Source organism: Gobio gobio, assembly GCF_949357685.1.
Source record: "Gobio gobio genome assembly, chromosome: 14".
Taxonomy (NCBI): Eukaryota; Metazoa; Chordata; class Actinopteri; order Cypriniformes; family Gobionidae; genus Gobio; species Gobio gobio.
In genome coordinates, this window is record NC_137107.1 from 38,418,771 (window position 1) to 38,442,312 (window position 23,542).

General features: G+C 38.7%; 1 protein-coding gene across 12 annotated transcripts in view; it reads right to left on the reverse strand.

Annotated features, from left to right (window-relative positions):
• The window catches only part of LOC307137543 (putative E3 ubiquitin-protein ligase HERC1), a 93,852-nt gene that overhangs the window by 18,943 nt on the left and 51,367 nt on the right, over positions 1-23,542 (reverse strand). For 6 of the 12 annotated variants that reach the window (XM_079835261.1, XM_079835263.1, XM_079835260.1 and 3 more), the window contains exons 39-61: positions 23,269-23,470; positions 21,995-22,152; positions 20,941-21,024; positions 19,856-20,063; positions 17,986-18,113; positions 17,202-17,410; positions 13,969-14,237; positions 13,835-13,887; positions 13,090-13,275; positions 12,795-12,969; positions 11,832-12,081; positions 11,411-11,627; positions 11,009-11,271; positions 10,285-10,412; positions 10,004-10,128; positions 7,233-7,445; positions 7,001-7,128; positions 5,444-5,643; positions 4,505-4,619; positions 4,205-4,336; positions 4,018-4,119; positions 3,760-3,933; positions 1,055-1,360 (exon numbers count right to left, since the gene is read on the reverse strand). In XM_079835261.1, coding sequence (XP_079691387.1) covers positions 1,055-1,360; positions 3,760-3,933; positions 4,018-4,119; positions 4,205-4,336; positions 4,505-4,619; positions 5,444-5,643; positions 7,001-7,128; positions 7,233-7,445; positions 10,004-10,128; positions 10,285-10,412; positions 11,009-11,271; positions 11,411-11,627; positions 11,832-12,081; positions 12,795-12,969; positions 13,090-13,275; positions 13,835-13,887; positions 13,969-14,237; positions 17,202-17,410; positions 17,986-18,113; positions 19,856-20,063; positions 20,941-21,024; positions 21,995-22,152; positions 23,269-23,470 — 4,025 coding nt within the window. Of the gene's footprint in view, positions 1-1,054; positions 1,361-3,759; positions 3,934-4,017; positions 4,120-4,204; positions 4,337-4,504; positions 4,620-5,443; positions 5,644-7,000; positions 7,129-7,232; positions 7,446-10,003; positions 10,129-10,284; positions 10,413-11,008; positions 11,272-11,410; positions 11,628-11,831; positions 12,082-12,794; positions 12,970-13,089; positions 13,276-13,834; positions 13,888-13,968; positions 14,238-17,201; positions 17,411-17,985; positions 18,114-19,855; positions 20,064-20,940; positions 21,025-21,994; positions 22,153-22,368; positions 22,425-23,268; positions 23,471-23,542 lie in introns of all 12 variants that reach the window. The other 6 variants (XM_079835264.1, XM_079835259.1, XM_079835256.1 and 3 more) reach the window with 4 other exon arrangements.

A 23,542-nucleotide genomic window follows, 5' to 3' on the forward strand; every position in this document is an offset into this window, starting at 1 on the left:
ATATACGAACGTTATGAATAAGTAATTCATAAGAATAAGTGTAGAATGTTGCTCCTTTAAAGGGTAACTAAACCCTAAACCAACTTTTTTTAGTTAATGATCTGTAATACTGGGGCTTTATTAATGCTGTTCATTGATTCGAGTAAATGTTTTGACATTTGAGTATAAAGTGTTTTAATTCTATAAAATATGGTGTAAAACCGCCAAAGTGCTGCCCTCTTAAGGTTGAACGGTGGCTACTGCAGTTGAATTTTCCTATTGGACGTTGCGGTACATCGTGACGTAGGATGGTACCTCCAACGGCTCACTATCCGCGCCCCTAACACGAGCTCACCACGCCCTCAGAAATGTTTCCCCCAATCACACGACGAGAACGGCTTCACTCCAGTATGAACTGTCATGTTACATGAAGTGGAAACATTATGAATGAAACTCACTTGACACTTGCTTTAACATTATATTGAAGAAAATACGGTTAAATAATGCAGTTGTCACTACACGTCAGGCTTTTCTTGCGATATTATTGCCGCGCGTCATGTGTACAGATAATTTTCATACAGGCGACGCGCTTTCAAACCCTGACACAAGTGGTTGCCGCGGACGCAGATAGATTAGGTCAGTTCTCTTGCGCGGCTGCTTCACTAGCATCGTCGGCATCGGGAGTTAACGCAGTTTGAGCAGCGGCTCGCATTGATAAGGCTCCGGGTTTGTGTCTGATACAGAAAATCCACCCTCCTCCACTTCAGGTGAAGGTAGGAGAATGACCACTCTGTTGCAAAGCTGGCGTCACTCCAGTCATTCTCCATCTTTGCGACTCGCGAGTCTGACAGCTGTCAATCAACCCATCACTGCGGGTCTCAGGTGCACGCCCTCTGCTCAGCCCCGCCCTCGGTTCGTCCCCTCTGTGTCCGCCGGGCTCTGCCCACTTTTCCAGCATTTTTTGAAAATTGCCAGTGGGTGGAGTTAAGCTCTGAGCAGGGGTTTAGTTACCCTTTAAATATCTAACTAGCTAAATTACAGATTTGACAAGGATCAACTTTATTTAGATTCTGACCAGAGGTTTGGTGAACTCCGTGGCTCCAGAATGATGGAACTCAGGTGCGATGAAGGCTTCTGGGAAGGGCGTGCCGCGAGCAAACGCCTCTGCGCTCTTCACTGTGGTTGAATATGTGGAAAGCCAGTTCCACTCTGAGGGGCAGAAGGATCCAGGGGCCCCGTCCCGATCCGGCCCCGTCCCGCTGTGGTGAGGAGGTCTGGGCTGACGGCACAGTAACTGATCCAAGAAGAGACCCACGGACAGTGTGGCCAGACTCTGAAGGAAGGCGCTGTGGGTCAACTGATCACCCGCCATCACATGACTCTGAGGAGCAAGACACACATGAAGGGATATGATGTGATATAATAGCTATAATGCACTGAGAATACCTTTATAATGCATTACATACACTACCTGTTAAAAGTTTGGAATAATTAAGTTTTTTATGTTTTTGAAAGAAGTCTCTTATGCTCACCAAGGCTGCATTTATTTGATCAAAAATATACTATATTATACTATTACTATTATAATTTTAAATAATTTTTCTATTTTTAATATATTTTAAAATATAATTTATTCCACTGAGAGCAAAGCTGCATTTTCTGCATCATTACTCCAGTATTCAGTGTCACCTTCCAATATGCTCATTTTGTGTAAAATTTTTATTGGCACGTAATTATCATTATAATAATTATTATAATTATCAATGTTGAAAACTGTTTTTGCTGCTAAATATTTTTGTGCAAAATGATTCTTTGATGAATAGAAAGTTTAAAGAACAGCATTTATTTGAAATATAAATACTTTGTAACATTTGAACTGTCTTTACTGTCAATTTTGATAAATCAAATGCGTTCTTGTTTGTTAAAAATATTAATTTCTTGTTTTTTGTTTTATACACACACACGCACACACACACTTTTAATAAAACAATTTTAAATTGCACTAATATTTCACAATATTACTGTTTTTACTGTATTTTTGATCAAATAAATGCAGTTTTGTTAAAAATAAGAGACTTCAAAAATATTAACAAATATTAAGTTTCCAAATGTTTGACTGAAAGTGTATAAGCTAAAAGCTTCATGGAAAGGTTCTTTGATGGTTTTTACAGAGCTGTTTTGGAATATCTGATGTGTGATCTGTGACGTCTTCATTCAACCATTGCATCTCAATAACTTTACTGACATAAACAGGAACGTTTTAATATTTAATGTACTTGGGCGGTTTAAAAAGCTAAAATAAAGTAAAAAGAGGTGGTGCTGCTGAGGTGCTGTTGACCCAGAGAGCTGCAGTTCATTTATCAGAGCAGAAGCTGCAGTATGAACTGAGTGCCTCTGGTCTCTCTCACAGGACTGTAGTTTAACCGAGGAAGATAATGAGCTGTTAGTATAGACTGTAAGTGAAAATATGCGGATGTGCCAGCAGAACAAACTGAGCCTCAGCAGAAACTCAGATTTAGACTAGGCCAGAATTGAGGCAAATATGTATGTGTCAGTTATTCTAATGTATTGAATACAGTTATGTAATTTCTATAGTGTTCTAGAAAACTTCAAGAGTTTAGTGTTGGCATATCATAAGAACTCATTTTAACACAAAACACACATATAATTACAGATTTCCCTGTTTTATATGAGCATATTTCATGACCTAAATCTACCCATAAAGGTCACACAAATCAATTTAATGGAGAAAAACAAAATGTAACGCAGTGCCAGTTGACAAGAAAAGCTACCATAGTTAAGCACATTAAAGATATAATGTTTACATCTCCTTTCAGAATATCTGAAAACTAGGAAAATTCCTACAACACAACTTCTGGAACCTGACTCATTTGCATATCTTGTCTAGTATCATCTTAATTATTGACGGTTTCTTTTCAATTTCCCCGACATGTTCTCACATTATCACCATTTATTCGCTATAGTTCAGAAAATGTTAATAAAACATGACAAGTACTCAGAGTTAAACTGTGTCAGAACAAATTCTTCTTAATAACGTCAGATAACTTTGATAGAAAGGTATGTAATGGATTACAATCTACCAGTCAGCTGTCAGCTGTTAAATTAATAAAAGTACACAATTAGATAATACTAATTTAGGTCAACCAATGACCAAGCAATGCATAATTATGTCCAGTCTGTGGTGTAAAAGGTCACATTAGCAATTAAATAAAAAACACTTAAGCAAAACATGCTCAGCTCAAAATGTCTTGATTAATTTTGGTCCCAAATGTTTATACATTGTACTGGTAGTCCACTGTAAGAAGAATTTTTGGGTATTATATGTCACAGTTTACTTTATTTTGCTATCCTCACTTACATAAATTCACTATAGTGTCCTGCACCCACTAGTAAAAAATTCTATCTGTTATCTGAAGAATTTTTGGTTTGATTATAAATACAAAAATCAAACAGTAAATTGCCAATCTAGGACAATAACCGGTCTGGTGCCATTGGATATTTAATAGTTTTTGCCTATTTTATTTATCTAGCACTAACATAAAGGTATATGCTAGATAGATAATAGTAAAGATTTACCATTTAAGACCATTATCTCATGAAGATTATTTCCCCTCTTTAATGTGTTTATTTATTCTTTTTTTCACCACAAAGTAGCATAGATTTATAAGTAGTACTAGCAATTTATCCATTATCTGCATAACATGAAGAGAGCAAAATATACATCATTAAATTTTGGTTTTGATGAGAAAGTATATGTACCTTCTCATAGCTGTACTGCTCCTGAAGCAGTGTGGGAAGGCGCTCAAGAAAGACAGCCATGCAGGGAGCACGATTCAATCCCAGAATGCCCTGACTGCGTAGAACAGAACGGCAGGAGGCCAGAACGTGATTCTGAGAGATCCAGTCTGGGGTACAGCGAATTAGCAAAACATCCTGAGATGGGAGAAACAGATAATTAAACCATTTTTAAATTAACTATTAATTCAATTAAACACATTTTCAGAAAGTATTTTGTACCTTTGATCGTCCAGAGCAAGCGGTCACCCCTATGTGTGGTATCCAGGTGGTACAAATCACAGAGCCCATTCCTGTAACCATAGTCTGCAGGATTGAACCATCCTAGAACAGAGGGGAGAAGTGTTACAATCATACATTTTTTTGTAAAGCTAATAAAAGAAACACCAATAAGAAGTGTTTGACTCACCCTGAGAGACCAGATGTTGAGCACCCCTCCGATTCCTCCAGACACCAGAGCAAGTCCACTGGGGCAAAATGACAGCGTTTTTACCGCAGTAATGTGTCCACTTAGTCGGAACACACATTTAGCAGTGCCCCGCTGAAACACACACACACACACACACCAAAAAAAACTGCTTTAGGTGACACATTTAATCTAACAGAGTGAAAGTGAATTAAAAGGTAAGGTTAAGCAGGTAATAAATAAGAAACTTAATTTACTCCAAGTAAATTATCTCCCAAAAAATTATAAATATATAATTCTGACCTTGATGGCGCTGCTCTTGTCTTGGCTGGTCGATGGGGTGAGGAAATTGGGCACTGAGACATTAGTGCCCCCTTGAGGAAGAGTCCACACATACAGGAGGCCATTTTGACATCCACTGAGGAAATGAAGAAAGGAAAATCTTAACACTTGGATGATGGGTTATACACCTGTGCATCCTTGAGTACAACACGACAGCTAAATGTCCATATATCCTAAAAATACTTCATGAAGTACTGATTTAAAGCTCTCAAAAGTTCCTCTGAGATATCTGCTACCCATTCTTCAAGTAAATGGTGGTACAAAATAATAAAAGTGCCATTTTATACACTTTTGTAGCACCTTTCAAGTCCACTCATAACTTAGTCAAGGTTTAATCCACCAAAGCTGTCATAATTTAATTTGACACATTCTCCTCTATTTTCCAGACATTCCAGACTACCCTCAGACATTTAGGATTTGCTTTTAGACTTTAAAAGTTGTCATGAAATGAGAACACACCCTATATATCTATTTTCTAAATGCAAATTGTAATGTTTAAATCAGCATGTCATGTCACTGGATCTCCAGGTGAACAATAGATTTCGTCCATTTCGATTCTGCCTCCACTTTTGAGTGCAACACCCACATCTCAAAATCCTATCAACAACAAATGGCAAGAACCAAGACACTGCCATACAATTTTTTTTCTTTTTTCAACAATCTCTTACACTGGGATATACATCATAATACGAAAAGCTGTTGCTACTTCCGTTTCGGTGCAACTGTAATTCTATATGAAAATGGTTTCGGTCACAATTGGCTCACTTTTTCGAATGTAAAATGAGTAGTAACAGCACCAGCAAGATGCTAAATATTGAAGTGGGTGGGAATAGGTTAATGTGCACTAGTTCTAAACATAAATGTTTGCTTTAATGATTATTAAACATATGTCACACTCACACTGCCATCATTAGACGAGGCTCAGCCCCTCTCCCTGGCATAGGGCACCACTCAGCCGTGTTGACGGTGCCCGTGTGGAACAGAGAGTGGAGGGTGACCCATGCGCCGCTGGCACGACCCCAGATCTTCACCACCTCAGAGCGGCCAACAGACAGCAGCAGATGTCCTGTAGGGTCCCACCTGAGTGCACTCACACTCTCCTGTAAAAAAAAAAAAGAAGAAGAAGAAAATAATAAGGGTTTATTTATGTAAAAGTGTATTTTCGGTTTCACACAGTGTATGCCAAAACTCTAAGCTGTGTAGAGTTGAGAAATAAAATTTTATTAAATGAGTTTATTTGTATGGTTTATTTAAAAAAAAGAATTTTGAATCATCATTTAAAAGTTTTCCTGAAGTCCCCATGTAGCATTATATTTAATGAATAACATTTATTTTTGTGATTAAAGAATCTTTTGAACCATAGTTTATTTCATGTTTTTGAAAGCGCTCTTATGTTCATCAAGGCTGTGTTTGTTCAAATTATTTGAAAATCATATATGAAAATCATTCAAATATGCTGCTTTGATGCTCAACATTTCATATTATTATCTATATGGAAAATGTGATACTTTTCAGGATTGTTTGATGGATAGAAAGTTCAAAAGAGCAGTATTTATTCCAAATAGAACGTTTGTAACATTATAAATGTCTTTATAATTTTTGATAAATTCAATCCATTCTAACCATAGACTGTAAAAAAAATATGGACGTAGTGTCTGTGACGTCACCCATAGGATTCTGAAGAGCCGTTTTGAAGCGCATAGTAGGGACGAGCTGGCCGTTGCCATCTTGTTAGCGTGTCATCGCGCATCACTCCCGGATAATAGAAAATGGGCAAAGGGGCGGGACGTGGGTGGAGCTGAGGTGACGCGATGACTAACAGACAGCAGATAAATGGCTATCCACCTGTCACTCAAAGTGGCCACGCCCTTAATTATGCAGGACTTTAAAGCTTTATATAATGTAAACGAATGAGTTATAAAAAAAAATGTACCCCCCTCACAGTTGTCATGAAGGGCAAAATTAGATATATAGACCAAAACCACAATTTGTACCAGGCTGTAAACATGTTTTTTTCTGCTGTAAAGTTGGGCATTTTAACATGGGGCTCAAAGAGATTCTGCTCCCTTCTGGAGCCTGTCCCTAGTGGCCAGTCGATGAATTGCAGTTTAAGTCACTTCCGTATTGGCTTCAAGAGAAACGGCGGGAGGTTTTGTCGCTTGATTCTAATTGAATAAAAGTATTAATTTCTTCTTGACCCCAAATTTGGAATGGTAGTGTAAATATTTAAATGCTACTATTCATCACAATTGTGAATTGTAAACGAGTTTTTTTTTATTATTATTTTGTGCAAGTTTTTGTGATTTACTTTAAATGATAATCACACTAATCAGATCAATAAAATAGTCGGTTGTAAAAAATTGCCACCCTCAAAGCTCTTTTCAAATGTAGTACTCAGAAAGTATGCGATTTCGGACGCAGCGCACAAGTGTTTTGATGACTGAAGTTCTTACTCACAGGAAATGCTGTTAGCAGAATGGGTGGTTCGGTTTCATAGCTCTCTGCTGTTGCGAGGAGAATTTTGCCATCAGGATAGCCCACAGCAAAGGGTTTATCAACACTGTACCAGGCCAGACACTGAGGTGCTGAACCGGAGGAGGAAAAGGACACAGTTCAGTCGCCACAGAATGAATCATTTTCTCCAAGCACATTAAAACAGAGAGATCATCAGCACTTTTTTGCCACCAACCTTCTTTCCTGTGGCAGTGAGTGAGCTCTGTTCTCTCCACCCTCAAGTCCTCTGTGACCTCCAGCCAGCAGAGGGAGCCGTCCAGCCGCCCAACCAGCAGACTCTCAGGGCTGACCTGACTACAGGCTTCCTGGCTGAGGAACGGAGTGGAAGTCTGTACCCACGAGAGCGCCGTGACCCAGGACGACTGAGCCTCTACCTGTGCCTGAGTACCTACAGGAAAGAAGACAAACACAAATAAAGGCGTTTGTACCACAACCAATTTGTAATATACAGTGAGGAAAATAAGTATTTGAACACCCTGCTATTTTGCAAGTTCTCCCACTTAGAAATCATGGAGGGGTCTGAAATTGTCATCGTAGGTGCATCTCCACTGTGAGAGACATAATCTAAAAAAAACAAATCCAGAAATCACAATGTATGATTTTTAAACTATTTATTTGTATGATACAGCTGCAAATAAGTATTTGAACACCTGAGAAAATCAATGTTAATATTTGGTACAGTAGCCTTTATTTGCAATTACAGAGGTCAAACGTTTCCTGTAGTTTTTCACCAGGTTTGCACACTGCAGGAGGGATTTTGGCCCACTCCACCACACAGATCTTCTCTAGATCAGTCAGGTTTCTGACCTGTCGCTGAGAAACACAGAGTTTGAGCTCCCTCCAAAGATTCTCTATTGGGTTTAGGTCTGGAGACTGGCTAGGCCACGCCAGAACCTTGATATGCTTCTTACAGAGCCACTCCTTGGTTATCCGGGCTGTGTGCTTCGGGTCATTGTCATGTTGGAAGACCCAGCCTCGACCCATCTTCAATGCTCTAACTGAGGGAAGGAGGTTGTTCCCCAAAATCTAGCAATACATGGCCCCGGTCATCCTCTCCTTAATACAGTGCAGTCGCCCTGTCCCATGTGCAGAAAAACACCCCCAAAGCATGATGCTACCACCCCCATGCTTCACAGTAGGGATGGTGTTCTTGGGATGGTACTCATCATTCTTCTTCCTCCAAACACGTTTAGTGGAATTATGACCAAAAAGTTCTATTTTGGTCTCATCTGACCACATGACTTTCTCCCATGACTCCTCTGGATCATCCAAATGGTCATGAGCAAACTTAAGATGGGCCTGGACATATGCTGGTTTAAGCAGGGGAACCTTCCGTGCCATGCATGATTTCAAACCAAGACGTCTTAGTGTATTACCAACAGTAACCTTGGAAACGGTGGTCCCAGCTCTTTTCAGGTCATTGACCAGCTCCTCCCGTGTAGTTCTGGGCTGATTTCTCACCTTTCTTGGGATCATTGAGACCCCACGAGGTGAGATCTTGCATGGAGCCCCAGTCCGAGGGAGATTGACAGTCATGTTTAGCTGCTTCCATTTTCTAATGATTGCTCCAACAGTGGACCTTTTTTCACCAAGCTGCTTGGCAATTTCCCCGTAGCCCTTTCTAGCCTTGTGGAGGTGTACAGTTTTGTCTCTAGTGTCTTTGGATTTGGATTCTTACTGATTGTATGGGGTGGACAGGTGTCTTTCTGCAGCTAACGACCTCAAACAGGTGCATCTAATTTAGGATAATAAATGGAGTGGAGGTGGACATTTTAAAGGCAGACTAACAGGTCTTTGAGGGTCAGAATTCTAGCTGATAGACAGGTGTTCAAATACTTATTTGCAGCTGTATCATACAAATAAATCGTTAAAAATCATACATTGTCATTTCTGGATTTTTTTTTTTTAGATTATGTCTCTCACAGTGGACATGCACCTACGATGACAATTTCAGACCCCTCCATGATTTCTAACTTGCAAAATAGCAGGGTGTTCAAATACTTATTTTCCTCACTGTACTTCAGGTCGTTTTTATCCATTAGGATTTAACTGGATTGTGAATGATATTGAAAATATGAAGTTATTAGTCAAGACATGCACCACTAGTAAAAATTATAAAATCGTATAGAACACCAACTGCAACAGCATATCAACAACCCCCATCATTCTAGCATTTTTGGGGGAAAAAATTAAAATAATTTAAAGTAATTTAAATAAAGTTGAAATAAATAAAACATTTCCATTAAAGTAAAAATATAAAATAATAAAATTTTAGCATATGTTTTTAATTTCACTTAAAGGGACAGATTTACTAACAGCTTGCACCAGTGCAAATCCTCTTTTGGCATTAAAAAACTATTGTCAGGATTTAATAAAAGACAAGCAGTGGAAAATTTGCACTGAAAAGGCGTGGACAGGGTTATTTTGGTGCCCCGCTGAGCGTTTTTACCGGTCGCTGAGAGCTGAAGAATGTTCAACTTTGGGTAAAACACAGTGCTCATCACTGTCACTTTTTACCCAGCTGTCCAATCAGAGTGGAGGGGAGGCGGGAAAAACACCACACCAACCAACCGTCACATTCTGCTTGCACAACGATATCAAACGACAACAGCATGCACATCTCTTCATCCAAAACTAGTGCTAGAGCAAGTATGTTACATTGTGTCAACATTTTTATATATTCAAAATCAGATACTAGTAACAGTTCCACGGATATTCCGTAACAGCACATATAGCGTCTCAACTGAAGCGCTCTCAATCGCCCACAGTGAAGCATTTTCCGAAGAGCGCTAGCGTTTTCAACTGGCTAAAAATGCTTTGGTGGACACACAGCTTTACTGCTCCAATCAACTATAAAGTACATTATACCTGTTCGATTACACAAGACTAGGAGGCAGTAGCGCTGTAACTGTGTGTGAATATGTGACAGTGGGATGCTGTTCTGACCGTTGACAGTCCAGATGTTGATGAGTTTGTTCTGGAAGGCGGCCAGTAGAGTTCCCCCTGCGCTCCACAAGACGGCGGACAGCAGATGAGATCCCATCGAACCATCTGAGCTCTGAGCATCCTCACTACAAGGAAGACACACACACACAAACACGGATATGTCAGAACCCAAAGCATCTATTTCCATCTCATTCTACAGAAAAATAATTTCCCATCAGACCTATGAAACATTTGGATTTCTCCCTATCCTAATCAAAGAGATGAAAAGCAAGGAGTCTCACCTGACGCTGCAGCTGTGTGTGTGCTGCAGCTCTGATGTGTTTGGCGTTATGGCCCACAGCCGAACGGTTCCGTCCTGTGAACCGGTAGCCAACAGACCTTGTTCTGCATTCCAGCTGCAGCTGCTCACCTACAAACACAAAAGCCAATTAGAAAAACATCAAGATTTTCTGTGATGCCCTGGACAAACTTCACAGGAAGTATAGCTCTTTTTTTTATTTAATAATAATAATAATAATAATAATAATAATAATATGTTAAATTTATATAGCGCTTTTCTAGGCACTCAAAGCTCTTTACATGGAAGGAGGGAATCTCCTCATCCACCACCAATGTGCAGCATCCACCTGGATGATGCGACGGCAGCCATATTGTGCCAGAACACCAACCACACACCAGCTGATTGGTGGAGAGGAGACAGAGTGATGAAGCCAATCGTGTAAATATGGGGATGATTAGGAGGCCAGGATGGACAGGGGCCAATGGGCAAATTTGGCCAGGATGCCGGGGTTACACCCCTACTCTTTATCGAAGGACATCCTGGGATTTTTAATGACCACTGAGAGCCAGGACCTCGGTTTAACGTCTCATCCGAAGGATGGAATATATAAGAATAGCTCTTTATATATATATACACACCCACACACACATTTAACAGTTAGCAGTTGTGTACCTAATTTGCAATTTAGCAAGTTTCTTTAAGTGTTATATCTATGTCCTATTTACCCTGTTCTGATGTCCTTCCAGCTTCCTTATGGGGCACTTGCGCAGATCTCCGGCCATGTCACTGTATGTCTGGGGTCTGGCGATGTTGTCTTTCTCAGAAACTGCCAGGGCCTGGACTAGCTGTTGTGCCGCCCATTGACGGTGTCTGCTGGTCAGCCTGGCTGACAGGGCACAGGCAGCGAGCGCATTAGCCAGCTCCAGCGGTCCGACCCGTACCCCCGCTTGAGAGAGAGGCGGACCTGAGGGTGGAGGGCTTCCTCCTTCTGTCCAATGACATGTGGAGTTAATTAGGATAAATTAATAGCAAATCCTTTATTGCAATTTTAAAAAATTATATATGGGTAGATAAGTGAGTGACTAAAATGAAAACCAGCAGCGTTCCCAAAACCACCGTTTTTTTACCCTTTGATTCAGTGGAATCGCTTCTTTCCACACTGTAACGGAATCGGACACCTTTCTCTGTCAGGAGGGACACAAGACTCTGTGTGACCAGGAAGGTGGGCGGGGTCAGTTCTCTCGGCTCCTGCAGCACCCCCTTCAGGGCGGCGCTTTGCCTCATTCTCTGCTGCGGATCAGTGATAGCACTGATGTTCATCCCTGTAGCTGCTGCCATGAGATCCTGAGAGGAAGGACATGAAGGTGAGACAGCATGATTAGGAGGAAGACAGCATGATTAAATGAGCTTAAAGGAGAGAATGATGAAGAACATAACAAGGATAATGAGGTGAGAAACATTAGCAGAGGAGTTGGGAGGAAGGAGAGAGAGAGAGAGAGAGAGAGAGAGAGAGAGAGAGAAAGAGAGAGTGTGTGTGTGTGTGTTTACCTGAGTGCAGATGTCCACTAACTCTCTGTAGGCAGCAGGACTATGGGACACTAAGCTGCCGATAGCGGAGCTGAGGAAGGACAGAAAGGCGGAGCCTGTGCGATCGCTCACAGAGCCACGTCCCACCCCTTGCTGGTCCACGCCTGTGTGGACACGCCCCCCTGCTGCCAGACACATCAAACGCACCAGGATACGGATGTCAGCCAGACCCAGAGCTTCCAGACCACTGGACTGATTGCAAACTGAACTACTGAAACATACAGGGACAGAGAAGGCTTTGAGAGAGTGTTCATAATGTACAATAACATAAATACATTGTGTATACACATAAGTATATCAAAACAGACTATGCTGCAATATAACAGAAGTTGGTTGACAATACATTTTGATCAACTGATTATTTGTTTTGTATTGTTATGTACATCCGAAAAACAGATTATCAAAAAAGAAAAAATGAAGGGAGGGGTCTTGGTTCTAACCATATGATGTTGACTGGATGGAGGCAGATCTAAATGAGAGCATGTAATCGATTGTAAGAAAGTTGAAATGCTGGTGAGTTATTTACCATTAAACATCTTGGGGAAAACAATCTGAATCTGTCACAGAAAGGAAATTTGGATTCTGGATTTGTGTGAAGGAATTCATGATTGTGAGAATAATTTGTGCAGAATGGATTTAAATCAAGTAACCGGTGTTAAACAGAACTGAGAGTACTATACTTGTATTAGTATTTGAAAGAATTAACAAATTGGTTGAATAAAATTAGAGGGGCCAAAGGAAGGGTAAAACATTTGTGAATGACGGGTATGATGTTGATTGGTGATGAATTGTGCAAGATTCAGATTCCGTCGAGGTCAGTCAGACATTGATAGATCAATCACAGTATGACATGTCAGATTCGCTGTGAAGGAGTTCACAGAGCAGATGATATTCTGCAGGGTAGTAAGGCGGAGGTGTTGTTACCTGGAGGAGGTCTGTGAGAGAGCTCTCATCACCATACTGTAGGCCAGCAGGATCTGAGCGGTGGAGGTGACTCTCCTCAGAGCCAACAGCCTCTCCTGGGGCTCCCGAAGGGATGCTGCCTGCTCCCCTAGACTCAGAGGAACCGAGGAGCTCTTCAGCTCGGTGCTAACAACACCTACACACAATAAATAAACAACAATGCGTTGCATTTCATTGATTTTGGGAAGCTCTTACATGCAGTATGAATGGGACAAATGTAAACATACTGTAGTTGTTAACTATATGAGAATATTACCTTTGTAAAGCAGGTTATTGTCGCCACTGACCAGAGCTCCAAGAGGGTCGTGTTCTATAAAGGGGATGGGGTCGGGCACGGGCTTCTTCTCACTCAGACCCAAAGGTCTCAGAAGAATCCCAAAGTCCTCCAAACCTGTAAGCCGGTCTGAGTCGGAGTCTTCCTGGTTACCTGGATCCCACTCATCTAACACACACATCATTACACATTAAGTAGTAAAGCACAGTAGTTTAAACCTAATAAATATCACCATAATTCCACATTACATTAGGAATTGCTAACCTTTTTGCATTACCAGTTTTCTGAAAGGTTATGTTTAAAAATGCAAATCAAGCATTTTCTAATTAAATATGCACTACTTTCCATACATTTCAGAGTATAAATCTGAACATTGAATAAAGCCGGTTTCATTTTGTTGACATATTAGAGGTTTTTACAGACGGGGATTTTGTATATCTCTTTTAATCGCTTCAAAAATCTGAAAATAAATGTCAAAAGCAAGGGGAAAGAAACATTTACCTTGTTTGGAGGAATAAAATGTTGTATAAAACCAGACAAACTGTATATGAACAAACCACTCTGTAAAAACCTTCAGAATACAAGTCATATTATATATGCCGGCAATAAGATAAAGATATTTTCTTTCCACTAGTCTGAAAAGTCATGAAGAGCCAAATTTGACCAGTGCATTTAAAAACATTGTTTTTGCCTGTATTTTTTAACAGAAAAATAACCACACAAATACCTTCTGATGTACCATCCAACTGACCAATCAGATCAGACGCCAAACCTCTTGCCCTGAAAAAAAAAAAAATCATCTGGGTTGCTATATAGAAAAGGTAAATGACTACAACATGCTCATAATTTCCTCATCTTCACCTATCCTGTTTTGAATTCATAACGCCCAGGTTGGAGGCCAGATACTTTTCCCTGCATGCACTGCACAGGAGGTAGTATGGGCTTCCTGATCCGCATTCGCCTCCAAACCAGCCATCCACGTAGGCCCCATTGCTGCGGTAACCACGGCGACCGGCACTCTGACCGCAACCTGGGTGGTGACGCTTCATGTGGTTGTTGAACTGCAGGGTGAGTGTGTTACACAGCTCGCACTCCACCATCTCATGGGGTTCTGGGTGCTCTTCTCTTCCCTGAGACAAAACAGACGTATGTTCACTCAACTCTGAGATACATTGAAGGAGAAATTAAAAATACATGGACAAATGCATTCATACATGGACAAATAACAATCACACAACAGAACAATTGTCAAACGGAACAAAACAATCAACAGAAATAATACATGAAGGATCGAAAGATGAAAGAACAGAACGATAAATGAGATACAGAAACGATAAAGTGATAAATTATAGCATGGAAAACAAATGATATTTGATTGAAAAATAAATCAATGGATTTATGGATGGAAAAATAAAATGGTAAATAAGAGAATGATGCACTCTAAATACATAGATAGAATGATAAAAAGATTGAACAATAGATAGATAAATTATAAATATATAGAACAATAGATAGAATAGATAGATAAATTATAGAACGATAGATAGAACGATAGATAGAACGATGATAGAACGATAGATAGAACGATAGATAGAACGATGATAGAACGATAGATAGAACGATGATAGAACGATAGATAGAACGATGATAGAACGATGATAGAACGATAGATAGAATGATTGAACGATAGATAGAACGATATATAGAACGATAGATAGAACGATAGAACGATAGATAGAACGATGATAGAACGATAGATAGAACGATAGATAGAACGATGATAGAACGATAGATAGAACGATAGATAGAATGATTGAACGATAGATAGAACGATAGATTGAACGATAGAACGATAGATAGAACGATAGAACGATGATAGAACGATAGATAGAACGATGATAGAACGATAGATAGAACGATGATAGAACGATAGATAGAACGATGATAGAACGATAGATAGAATGATTGAACGATAGATAGAACGATAGATAGAACGATAGATAGAACGATGATAGAACGATAGATAGAACGATGATAGAACGATAGATAGAACGATGATAGAACGATAGATAGAACGATGATAGAACGATAGATAGAACGATGATAGAACGATAGATAGAACGATGATAGAACGATAGATAGAATGATTGAACGATAGATAGAACGATAGATAGAACGATAGATAGAACGATGATAGAACGATAGATAGAACGATGATAGAACGATAGATAGAACGATGATAGAACGATAGATAGAACGATGATAGAACGATAGATAGAACGATGATAGAACGATAGATAGAACGATGATAGAACGATAGATAGAATGATTGAACGATAGATAGAACGATAGATAGAACGATAGAACGATGATAGAACGATAGATAGAACGATATATAGAACGATAGATAGAACGATAGAACGATAGATAGAACGATGATTGAACGATAGATAGAACGATAGATAGAATGATTGAACGATAGATAGAACGATAGATAGAACGATAGATAGAACGATAGATAGAACGATAGATAGAACGATAGATAGAACGATAGATAGAACGATCGATAGATAGAGCGATCGATAGATAGAGCGATCGATAGATAGAGCGATCGATAGATAGAGCGATCGATAGATAGAGATAGATAGATAGATAGATAGATAGATAGATAGATAGATAGATAGATAGATAGATAGATAGATAGATAGATAGATAGATAGATAGATAGATAGATAGATAGATAGATAGATAGATAGATAGATAGATAGATAGATAGATAGATAGATAGATAGATAGATAGAACGATAGATAGAACGATAGATAGAACGATGATAGAACGATAGATAGAACGATGATAGAACGATAGATAGAACGATAGATAGAACGATAGATAGAACGATAGATAGAACGATAGATAGAACGATCGATAGATAGAGCGATCGATAGATAGAGCGATCGATAGATAGAGCGATCGATAGATAGAGATAGATAGATAGATAGATAGATAGATAGATAGATAGATAGATAGATAGATAGATAGATAGATAGATAGATAGATAGATAGATAGATAGATAGATAGATAGATAGATAGATAGATAGATAGATAGATAGATAGATAGATAGATAGATAGATAGATAGATAGATAGATAGATAGATAGATAGATAGAACGATAGATAGAACGATGATAGAACGATAGATAGAACGATGATAGAACGATAGATAGAACGATGATAGAACGATAGATAGAACGATGATAGAACGATAGATAGAACGATGATAGAACGATAGATAGAACGATGATAGAACGATAGATAGAATGATTGAACGATAGATAGAACGATAGAACGATGATAGAACGATAGATAGAACGATATATAGAACGATAGATAGAACGATAGAACGATAGATAGAACGATGATTGAACGATAGATAGAACGATAGATAGAATGATTGAACGATAGATAGAACGATAGATAGAACGATAGATAGAACGATAGATAGAACGATAGATAGAACGATAGATAGAACGATAGATAGAACGATAGATAGAACGATAGATAGAACGATAGATAGAACGATCGATAGATAGAGCGATCGATAGATAGAGCGATCGATAGATAGAGCGATCGATAGATAGAGCGATCGATAGATAGAGCGATCGATAGATAGAGCGATCGATAGATAGAGCGATAGATAGATAGATAGATAGATAGATAGATAGATAGATAGATAGATAGATAGATAGATAGATAGATAGATAGATAGATAGATAGATAGATAGATAGATAGATAGATAGATAGATAGATAGATAGATAGATAGATAGATAGATAGATAGATAGATAGATAGATAGATAGATAGATAGATAGATAGATAGATAGATAGATAGATAGATAGATAGATAGATAGATAGATAGATAGATAGATAGATAGATAGATAGATAGATAGATAGATAGATAGATAGATAGATAGATAGATAGATAGATAGATAGATAGATAGATAGATAGATAGATAGATAGATAGATAGATAGATAGATAGATAGATAGATAGATAGATAGATAGATAGATAGATAGATAGTCTCCAGCACCTCTACCATCCACAGCGTGTCCCTCTCAGAGGTGATGAACTCTGGGGTGAGCAGCTCCTCGTAGGGCTCTTCATGGTACGGATCATCCATGTAGCCCAGCTCTGAGTCTTCTTCAGCAGCAAACGGGTGCGTTTCAGCCCGCTCTGGCCACTCTGACACTCCCACGTCCTGTCTGTACAGTGATGGGACAGGACTGGGGGACGGGGAATCTAAAACACACAAGATAGGTGAGCAAACTTCAGAGCTGAGTCACTGAAATGTCTCAATGCACAGTACAATGTGGGTAATCAGTTCACATCCACATACAGTTACAGGACATATACATTTACACTACCGTTAAGTTTGGGGTCAGTAAGGTTTTTTAATGTTTTTTAAAGAAGTGCTGCATTTATTTGATTAAAAATATAGTAAAAACAGTAATACTGTGAAATATTATTATAAATTAAAACAGCTGTTATCTATTTTAATGATTTTTAAAAATGTAATTTATTCATGTGATGCAAAGCTGAATTTTCAGCATCATTACTCCAGTCTTCAGTGTCACATGACCCTTCAGAAACCATTTTAATATACTGATTTACATGATACATTTGTTTTTAGGATTCTTTGATGAATAGAATGATCAATGGAACAGCGTTTATTTGAAATAGAACTCTTTTGGAACATTATAAATCCAGTCTTTACTGTCATTTTAAGCCATCCTTGCTGATTAAAAGCATTAATTGGGATGACCCCAAACGTCTGAACGGTAATGTACATTAGTGTACATGTGTGAAAATCTGACCTGCTCTCCTGAAGGATGTTCTCTGACCCACTCCAGACCGCTGTCTACGTGCAGGTGGAGGTCTGTTCCTGGTGAGGTGAACATCTAAGAAGTTCTCTCTCTCCACCAGGTCCAAACCTGCTAATAGACTGGAAAACACATCAGAATACACAGTGAATAAATACAATATTCCATGCAGTGTGCTACTTTTTGGGACTTTAGCTTATTCACTGTCCCCCCCAGAGTTAGAAAAATAATCCCCAGCACGCTCCCTGTGCAAGCAGGTTGTCACGTTGGTTATGTTGACGGAAGTTAATCTATTTTCAGGCGGTGTGTAATATCATTGCACCGCTGCACCCATGGTACGGCAGCAAAGCTCCTTGATTATTACGCAGGAATGAGAGAATAGTTCATAGCCACCCGGCCTAGAAAATCGCAACTTTTCATTTTCCGTCAGTCTTGGTACACGATGTAACTATACACATCACAACATGTAAATAGGAAAATGTTGGTGTAATTTTGTCACTTACTGAGCAGTAGGCTAGCTGGAGCCGTTTTTTTTTTAAATCGCACTATCAGTTGCAGTTGATTAGGACTCAGATCAATATGCAAGAAATGTGATTTATCGCTTGTCACTGTGTTGTGCCTGTTTGGAACGTAGGGCTGTAATCTCCCAGTCGATTTTTTTGTCGATACGTTCTGGCTCGACCAAAATGCAGCGTTCATTTCATTAGTTTTGCCGCGTTCATTTCATCAGGTGGAAAGCACTAATTGCTAATGGGAGTGTTTTCAGAGCACCCCTGTTTCACAGGTAACAGTCTGTCTTCAGAACACCCCCTTGTTTTCACTTATATTGGATTAGCCCAACCCACTGGAGAAGAGAGACAGATTGAAGTAAGCTTCTTTGCTGTAGTATTTATTTAATTGTGAGAGCGTTTTCCTAGTCAGTCCTCTTCTACCATGTCAACAAAGACATCGGCAATGTGGCACCATTTTTTAAAAATAGAAAATGGGAAAAAAGTCGAATGCAAATTTTGCAAGCAACAGTTTGTATATCACAGCTCTACGACAAACATGTCATATCACTTAAAAACGGTAAGCTAACTTGTCTGCGTCAGGTTGCCCCGTCTGTTTTGAGTTGCCCCGTCCCTTTTATTATTGTGTATTATTTATTGGATTTGGGCACTTTGTTTTATTTTTTATTTGGAGCCTATAATGCGCTGTGCCCACTGTTTGTATTAGTTTTGAGCCTATGCTTTATTTTTCACTTTATTTCATTTCTGCTCTTGATCTGGCTTGTTTAATAAATATTCCTTTTTTATTAAAGTGGACGTGCCTTTTGTGTTTAAGAGTAAAAGCTTTAAGTTAATAGTCTATTCGTGTCTCAGCCGCAAAGCTGAGCTCATATCTTCGAGCTGCCCAGAGCGGCCGAAATGATAGTGTCTGTCAGTTATTATAATTTAGACAATTGTTTTTGTCATATGTATTATGTTGCATATTCCTCAAAAGTTCTGGTGATGATATCACTAGTTGACAACATAGTACTATATTTTCGAAAATCATAGGCTATGATATTGCGCAGGTGCATGTGATGCAACACTGTCAGAGCCGACAGCCTCGTGTGTCAGACTCATTTCAGTGCAAAATAATTAGGTCAAAAACTATTTAATATACTGCAAATAGCCTACTAGTTTTTTATGTTTATAATTCATTTAGGCAGACAACAAGGTTACCAAGTACTGCACACAGTGCACAGCTAATTAATTTAACGTTTTTTTTCCTAACGTCATTTTTAGTCGATTTTTAGTCGAAAATGTCATGACTTCAGTCGACCAAGATTTTCTTTGGTTGATTACAGCCCTATTGGGACGTGGCGTATGTGTGAATTCACCTCTCGTTGGGTTCTCTGCTCTCCTGTAGGGTCAGAGGAGCAGGAGACTCGGGGCACTGGACCGTCTCAGGCCCTTCAGATGAGGGTGTATCAGTGGCGCCCCCTGCAGACGAGCCCTCTCCCACCTGCTGCTCCTCTGTGATGGGGTGTTCCAGCATCCAGCTCGCCAGCACCTCGATGGTGCGCGAGTCCACCTCTCCAGTGACCCCTAAGAGATGTCACAAAAACGGTTAGGGAGAATACCCCAAAAAAGACACACTTGACTGAATTTATGTTGTTTTCTCATGAACTTGATGATCCTAAAAAATCTGTATAATTAATTCTCGAAATTAGTCAAACTGTTTCTGTGAATTAACTTCTTTAGAAATCTATACATTTTATTTAAACAAAAAAAGAATGGAAACTGACTTGTTGGACCAGATGGTGAAGGAAAAGCAGACAATTTAGATTTTTTTTTTAATTTACTTGAATATTAATTAACTTGAATTGTTATTTTTGTACAATTATACTGCTCAAGAAAATGTTAAGTATGCAATAAAAATCATACAAATCATACAGTACACACACACACACCTGTACATACATAAGATTGTGTGTGCAAATATATACATATTATATTATATATATATATACACACACACACACACACTTTTGATTTTGATTGCAATAAGTATGCAAAAAATATGCAAAACATTATGAAGACACTTCGAAAGAATTTCGTTGAATTGTGAATTTATAACACTAAATACGACTTCATGCGGTGCTCTACTAATATTTCCCATGATTCAGCTGAGGGTTCCAGTGGGGAAGAACAGTGAGGGGTGAATTGAGGCAGGATCTCACAGGGGAAGTGTAATGAGTCAATCACCAGTAATTAATTATTTAATTACAAAAACAATCAAACGCAGTACAAAACTCAACATAGTTATCCAATATTTCTATTTGTGAATATCTGCATTGCTTTGAAAATCCAATAAAACTGACTATTGTAACAGTATAAGAGTTTAATAGTCATCTAATAACATGATTGTCTCCTTCTTAAACAGGTAAGAATGAGTCTAGATGTTGCAAGCACTTGTTGGTACCTGCTGCCTCCATGGCCCTGTAGATGTGTCTCATTGAGAAGCCCATTTCAAGCAAGCGAACTGGGACAAACATTTGGGGCTGTTCTGAAGGACAGAAATAAAAATTATTAATTGATGATTTAAAATAAAGCACAGATCAATGTGCTAGAGAAGGCTGGGGACTTGGACTGCAAATTCAATTATCAATTATTAATTTCCATTTACTATTTTATATTTTATTTAATTATTTTTGTATTTTATTTTTTATTTTAATTTTATATTATATTTTTTATATTTTTATTATTAATTAATGTATTTTATTTTATTTTACTTTTTTTTTTACACTTTTTTTTTTATTTTACTTATTTTAGTTTATAGGTTAATATTTGAAACCACACTGAAACTAAGAAACCCTTTTCATTTAAATATAAAAATAAACATGGAAAAAAACTGAAAATGAAAAAATAGATACTTTTTATATTCAAATTTGTGCTATGAAAAATAATTTCGGAATGTCTTTAAGAATGTTATTTATTAATTGTATTAATTTTTCACTTTACTTTTAACAGATTGAGTGAAATGTGCCGTTTACATTAATTACTACAAATATACATATTTATTTAGTTTATAATATAACAACAATATTTTCATAAAAATTGCATAAAATTGCATCAAAATATTTATATAGAAGCAATAGGTCTTGTACTTCATTGTGAGATTCAAGGTGCCATTCAACTGGGTGTGAAGATGCACAAAAAAGACAAACAAAATTATTGAGTGAGTATACAAAAAAACTAAACAAAAAAACTTCCAAAGCAAGACTCGAGTGTTAAACATGCACAGGTCATCAGGGTTATGTTTAAGGAAACTTCTCAAACTGCAACATTAACCAATCTTGATGTTAGTTTATAAAAAAATAAAAAAATAATAATTAAGTAGGCAAATCACTGGAACATCATCCGTTGACCAGATAAACCGTGTCCATGGACCCCATATGCTAGACATCCACTTTTACTAGTCTCTTATATTCCAAGAGTTTGTCTGGACGTTATTAAACCTGCGCTGTCGGTCTTACCCATGGGGGTCCTGGTCTGACCGCAAGGCTCCAGGAAGCTGGTCTGCTGCTCAGTGAAGCCCTCACAGGACGCTGAGCTCGTCAGGCTGAGCCCGGGGGGCAGAACGGGACTGTGGACAAGACCTGCCAATGTGGGAAAGCGGGCCAGCACCATCCGCCTAGAGGAGCCCAGCCACACACACATGCACACACAAACAAAGGAAAACCGCTAGCACCAGCTCTAGAGCAAACCATCAGTTTGAGCGCGTGTTACCTTGACGTGTTAAATCGCCCTTGTGTCATTAAGCCATGCTCACACACTTGAGGTTAACAAAGGAGCATGTGTTTGTGGGGTTATAACGAACACATGCACAACTTTACACTCGCACACTCACCTGTATTCTCACTCACACTCTCAGTGACCTGTGTGAGTGTCTCAGTTGACAGCGATCTGGAGTGAGAACATCCAGACACGTCAGAGAGTTTACAGTGTGTGTGTGTGTTAGACTGAAACCCCTTCTCATGTCCCTTTGGTTTTGTTTTCAAATTGACAGTGAATGGCACAGTAATTAAAAGCTGTACGCATTTTAAGTGCCAGAGCAATTATCGTTCCGGAGAGGTTACAGGAGATGTCTTAAAAAACTGCCATTACTTCATAATTATTTCACAAATTCATAGGTTCCTTTAAGGCCAATTCACACCGACGGCAACAGACAGAGGTTTTGTCAGATCAGTGCGTTACCCCTGTCGGCATCTGTCAGAGCTCGTTTTTGCCGATTAAACGGCAAATCGGCACTTGTCGTTCTGAGAAGTGACGTACAGTAATCTGGTGATTGTCAGAGTCTGTTGGTGCGGTATGAATTGCCCTTTATCATATACTTTTTAAGCTTTAATTCGGCAAAATAAACTATAATATCAGAACTTTTAGAAAGTTTATTTGAAGTAAAAAATGTAGCTTTCTATATACACATTTTTGAGGTTCACATAGAAATATCAGAGTTAATGAGACAATGATTTCTGTACAAATATGAACTGCAAAAATGTTTAAATGATCATGCTCTATGAAATGTGTTCAATGGCTAATTTGTTTTACTAATATAAAATAAATAATACAATTTATTATTTTATTTATTTATAAATAAAATATATAATAATATAATACCATATATGATATTATTGCTTCATATTTTCTAATATGGTGACACTAGTGGTGCAGATATTGTACGTTTCACCTTTGCTCACTGCAATGAAATCATGCACAGAATAAACTGGGACTGGATGGAAGAGAAACTCACTGTAGCAGGTTGATGGGCAGGAAAGGGTTAAAGTTCTCCAGGCCGTCAGCCTGCAGGGCGGTGAGGAGGGAGGCTGTGAGGTCATTGGTGGAGGGTGAAGCTGACTGGCCGAAGATGGCGGTGCCCTCAGAGCCGTTGCTGTAAAGCGAGACTGAACTGGAGGATTTGGACACTGGCTGAGAGGAAGAGTGACCCCCTGAATCTATGTACACAAATACAAATGAACAAGCTATATCAAATACTACTACTACTACTAATAATAATAACTTGTATT